This window comes from Dendrobium catenatum, unplaced genomic scaffold (genome assembly GCF_001605985.2).
Source record: "Dendrobium catenatum unplaced genomic scaffold, ASM160598v2 fragScaff_scaffold_1220, whole genome shotgun sequence".
In the NCBI taxonomy this organism is placed as follows: domain Eukaryota; kingdom Viridiplantae; phylum Streptophyta; class Magnoliopsida; order Asparagales; family Orchidaceae; genus Dendrobium; species Dendrobium catenatum.
The window spans coordinates 9059747-9065002 of record NW_021319682.1 but is presented as its reverse complement, the minus strand read 5'-3'; the positions used below and the strand labels follow the sequence as shown (position 1 = coordinate 9065002).

The window sequence follows — 5256 nt, the reverse complement described above, 5'->3', positions numbered from 1 at the left end:
GTTAAATCATATCCGTTGATTTGTAATTGTTCAATCTACACCGTTGTTGTAGCTTTCATGCATTTATATCATGTAATGAGCCGAAGCTCAGGGCAATGAAACAAAAACATGAGAATCACTTCCTCTCTCTTGTCTTCTCTAATCTCACGGTAGAGCTAAGCTTTGCAGGTGCAGGAATTGAAGAAGCAGAGAAGCTCGGTACGATGCAGTTCAACAACCTTAGTCTTTTGATGATTAGTTACATTGTCTAAGGAAAGGTGCCCAAGTAAAAAAATAAAAAAGAAGAATAAACTTACATGGTCAAACCTAGTACAAAACTTCACTAAAGAATAATTGAAATTACATGAGATTGACTATGTACAAATTGATACCGATTAACACGTAATCTCACTAAATTGATCAAGCGTCGTTGCATACTATTTTGGGAACAACGCATTGATGGCTAATATTACTTTGTAAGATAAATTTGAATCTTAATTATTCTTGCTATTATTTTTAGTGAGGAGAGCCCTGTTATTATTTTTTTTCTTCTGATTTTTTTTTTAATTAAAAACACCATGTCCTCTACTAGATCTAGTTCTCCAATTGTACATTAATATCCCTCTTAATTAATAAATTTTAGCTTATTTTATTAAATAAGAATGAAGCTTATTTCTACCCTATAACTTTCCTGCGCAAAATAAGCTTACAAAAGCTGAACGACCATTTCTTTTCCTCGACACTTTGATGAGAGCCGGCAACTGAGCTTAGCATTTCCCAGCTGTCCCTGACTCCTTCCCCTTCCCTTTTTCTGTCCTTTCCGATCCCTCCTTCTTCCACCTCCCTCCATGTCTTCTCTCGTACAATCAGACTTCAACTACTAACATAATCATGGCAACACGTTCTCCTTTCATCATATAATACCCTCGTAGAAATTAAACAGAAAGAAGAAGAAGAAGACCCTAAAGAAAGAAAAGGGTCCAAGGTTCGAAATCATGGAAGGCCAGCAGCAGCCACAGCCTTCATCGCCGGCGGACACCGCTTTGACAAAGGTATTCGTTGGAGGGCTCGCATGGGAAACACAAACGGAGGTGCTCCGCGATTACTTCCGCAAGTTTGGCGATATAATCGAAGCCGTCATCATCACCGATAAGCTCACCGGCCGTTCAAAGGGCTATGGATTCGTAATAATAACCTTCCCTTGCCTCAATTTTCTCTTGTTAGATTTTTATTTTTTTTTCTGATATATGATTGGCGGTTGTGGCCTTTAGGTGACGTTTAAGGAGGCGGAGGCGGCGAAGAAGGCGTGCGAGGATTCGGCACCGGTCATCAATGGAAGAAAGGGTAATTGTAACCTCGCTTCTCTTGGAGCGAGGCGCGTTGGGGTCGTAAAGATCTCGCCACCAGCTACACCGGCGGCAGCTGTGAGGCCAGCAGCGGCGGCGGCGGTGGTTCCTTGGTACTTTCCCGCCGGCAAACCTCCTTCGTCGCCGACGATGCCTGCTTTCCACCAGCACTATCCAGCTGGTGCCCTCCCGTTCTACACCACAGCCTATGGGTACTCTCTCTCTGTCATATAGCTTCTCAAATGGCGAAATTAATTGAATCGGATCTCGTCAAAATTAATAAATTAGAGTAATTTAAAATTTTTAAATTTATTTTAAAATAAATTTATATATATAAATAATCAATTAAATTAAATTTTCTTTTATAATCATCTTAGAATAAATCTAATTATTATTAAGGAATAGTTGCCCTGATTTTTCACCAAATAAATTAATTGAATCGGATCTCGTCAAAATTAATAAAAAAAAAAAGAAATCAATAAAACGAGAGATCTTGAATTTAAGATCTTTTGAGTGAGATCGTAAGCTCCCACCAACATATTGAATAAGCTGCATAAAAAATAATAATGTTAAAAATAAAATTTATTTTTTATATAACAGTTAGATATTTAAAAGACATTACAAATATTAACTTATTTAAAATAAAATATTTTTATGTATACTTTATTTTGATTGAGATATTAAAAAATATACATAAGTAAATCTAAAAAGTTAAATATTTTATATATAAATATCTGTTTTTTGTAATTATGCATATAAATACCCCTTAATTTTTTTTTTCTTTTTACATAGCTTCTATTTGAGTATATAAGGACATCTACAACCAAATATCTCTTTTTTTTCATTTCAAAATACTAGAAGTGTAAGTGAGTCAAGTTGATTATGTGTTAATTTGTTTTGCTTGATTTTAATTAAAGCTCTAAGAATTGTCTAAGGAAAATAAAATATGTATTAATTTAGATATATTTTAATTTATTTCTCTCATCTCAAAATTAATTTTATAATTAAAAAATTTGTTATGAAAAAGAAATAAATATCTTCAAGTTCCAGCAAGTTCAATCTTTCTTTGATTTTTATTTTTGAGTTTAATATTTTTAATATTCGAAGTTGAATATCTTATAAATAGTCAAAATATTATTTTCCATAGGTTTTATTTAAAATTATATTCATGATATTCAATGAGATGTCTTGATTTAAAATGTTATATATTTTATTAGTGAAAATATCATAATTGTATCATTAATATATCATTTATATTAAATTAAAATAATTTTAATATTTATTATATCCTTTGATTCAACCCTAGGTTGGGTTGAACCTTTAAACCTTAAACTTCTTATTCTTATAAATCAATTTTCAATTTGATTTTTAAAATATTGAATACATGAGACTCAAGAGATTGGCATGCTAATCAATTTTTGTACAAAAAGAAAGAATTGAAAATTATAGTAGGTTTATAACCATATCATGTATAGTGCGGGGCTTTTATTATTCAACTTAATAAAGTTTTTCTTTTGATTTCAGATATTCTCCGTCTTATCTTGCACCTACGAATATGGGTTACACGACCGTAAGTTGTTTTTTTCCTAATCTTAGGCTTTGTTTGGGATAGCTATTTTGCTGCATCTCAAAGCAACTAAAATTATGTTAGGTATATTAGGGGTGTCAATTTTTGACACGACACGAAACACGACCCGAACCCGACCCGGAAAAATCCGGGTTTGGGTCAACCCAAACCCGAAACGGGTCTGGTTCGGGTTGAAGAAATCAACCCGTTTTAAAAATCGGGTCGGGTTCGGGTTGACACGGAAACACGAAATTGACCCGAAAGTGACACGAAAATTCAGATTTGACCCGAAAATCCGAGTTTGACCCGTTTTTGACCCGATTTTGACCCGAAAAATGCTCGGGTTGACCCGAACAGTGCCGGGTCAGTTTCGGGTTCGACCCGAACCTGACCCGTTGACCCGAATTGACACCCCTAAGGTATATAACCATATCATGTATGGTGCGGGGCTTTTATTATTTAACTTAATAAAGTTTTTCTTTTGATTTCAGATATTCTCCGTCTTATCTTGCACCTACGAATATGGGTTACACGACCGTAAGTTGTTTTTTTCCTAATCTTAGGCTTTGTTTGGGATAGCTATTTTGCTGCATCTCAAAGCAACTTTTTAGTTCAGAAACTTTCATTTTTAATACGAATGAAAATTTTTGTACTAAAAAGTTGCTTTGACATGCAATAAGAAAGCTGCCCCAAACGAAATTTTAGGCTTCATTTTTTATGGCTTTCTTACTGATTCTTAAAACAATTTTTTTAGTAAAAAAATTAAAAATTTTATACTAAAGAAATGCTTTAATAAGCTGTAAGAAAGTCGTCCCAAACAAAGCTTTAGACTTACAATTTCATTCGTACATTTCATATTGCCATCATTTTCGTCGTTTATTAAGAATTTGAAGTTTGTGCCAAATATTTTTAGGCTAAGAGTAAATTTAGCAATATTGAGAAGGTAATTATTTTTTGCATTCGATATGGGTAAGATGCAACAATATTAGATATATTAATATGGAAAAATAGAACATTTTTATTTATTTAAGTAAATTTAATATGAAAAAAAATCAATTAAAGTTTATATTATGTTATTTTAAAATAAAGTCTACTGCCGCGTATATTCTAGCATGCAACAGGTATATAACCATCTCATGTATAGTGCGGGGCTTTTATTATTCAACTTAATAAATTTTTTCTTTTGATTTCAGATATTCTCCGTCTTATCTTGCACCTACGTTTATATTATCATATTTTAAAATAAAGTTAGTAATTTAAAAAAGTCAATTAAAATCTATAAGCCATTTTTTCCTTAAAAGATGTCTCATCCTGTAATTAGTTAGAAGGAAATATTAAAATTGATCAGCCATGCTTGTTTGGTTCTTTATTAGATGAGCAAATTAAGAAACTAATTGAAGTGAATGTTTATGGGTCTGGTCTTTGTTAGTTAACAAGATATGTTAAAGTTTCTAAAAATAATTTGGTTGAATTGTGCAGAAAGTAAGCCATTCTGATGCTAGAGGAGCATATCTCCCAGGCCAATTCTCATATGCAACTCAGGGAGGTTTGATCGCTCCGGTCGCCATGACACCGATATACCATCCGATATACGAATTCAATCACAACCATCACTTGCCTCATAGCATGGCCGGCGTCGCCATCCCCTCCGCCCCCGCCCAATTCTTCCCGCCGGTGACAACCGTTAGCTACGGTCCAGCACCATCAACTCACGCCTCCAGGTTTCCTATTGTTGCTCCAAGCAAGTGCTGAGCCAAAATTTCTTAGGCTGAGAAGGAAAAGTGGATAAGAGATGAGAGAAATGTGTTGGAGCATTGTTTTACTACTTATAATAAATAATACATTATTAAAATATATAATTCATTTCATTTTTATCTATCTAATGGATGCACCACAATGATATAATGTTTAGTAGATATGGAATGAATTTTCTTTGTTTGTACTGAATAACACATTTAAGGAAATCCTTAATCTATATTGGCCTATGTTATGTTATAGGTTAGTTTTGTATTTATGATGTATTTGACCGTTACTATTGTTTTTTTTTCTATAGTCATTTGTTTTAATGTATGAAATTTTAGGGTTATATGTAGCTCACTTTAGTCCGTTGGTTGTGAACTTTTATTATCAATTAGGAGGTATGGTTCGAGTCTTGCATATGTGATGTGTATGTGAATTTGTCTTAATTTGTCTAAATGTAAAAAAAAAAAAAAATTTGGGGTATGATGATTTGTAGTCTCTAGCTTAGGATAAATTATCCTGTGCGGACATCGGATGTCGTTTGGATGCCAATCAGAACGCGCCCATCACTTTTTTGCTCGGTATCGGTGCTAGGTACCGGGTGATTTGACGCGTTCTAGTTGG

General features: G+C 33.5%; 1 protein-coding gene across 2 annotated transcripts; it reads left to right on the top strand.

Moving 5' to 3' along the window:
* The first annotated feature begins 687 nt into the window (after positions 1-687).
* LOC110101996 (probable RNA-binding protein ARP1) lies at positions 688-4852 on the top strand. 2 transcript variants are annotated; one of them, XM_020830115.2, is made up of 4 exons: positions 688-1163; positions 1251-1537; positions 3384-3429; positions 4372-4852. In XM_020830115.2, the coding sequence occupies exons 1-4, from the start codon at positions 975-977 to the stop codon at positions 4642-4644; spliced, it is 795 nt and encodes a 264-aa protein (XP_020685774.1). In that variant the 5' UTR covers positions 688-974; the 3' UTR covers positions 4645-4852. The 2 variants fall into 2 exon arrangements, with proteins under 2 accessions (XP_020685774.1, XP_020685775.1); XM_020830116.2 differs by lacking the exon at positions 3384-3429 and adding an exon at positions 2850-2895.
* The last annotated feature ends 404 nt before the right edge of the window (positions 4853-5256 follow it).

What these genes read in the sequence shown, in the direction of transcription:
- LOC110101996 (XM_020830115.2), top strand. Translation starts at nt 975, where the DNA reads ATGGAAGGCCAGCAGCAGCCACAGCCTTCATCGCCGGCGGACACCGCT. An exon ending in GTTCAAAGGGCTATGGATTC is followed by an intron (nt 1,164 to 1,250) that starts GTAATAATAACC and finishes TGTGGCCTTTAG; the next exon opens with GTGACGTTTAAGGAGGCGGA. An exon ending in TTCTACACCACAGCCTATGG is followed by an intron (nt 1,538 to 3,383) that starts GTACTCTCTCTC and finishes TTTTGATTTCAG; the next exon opens with ATATTCTCCGTCTTATCTTG.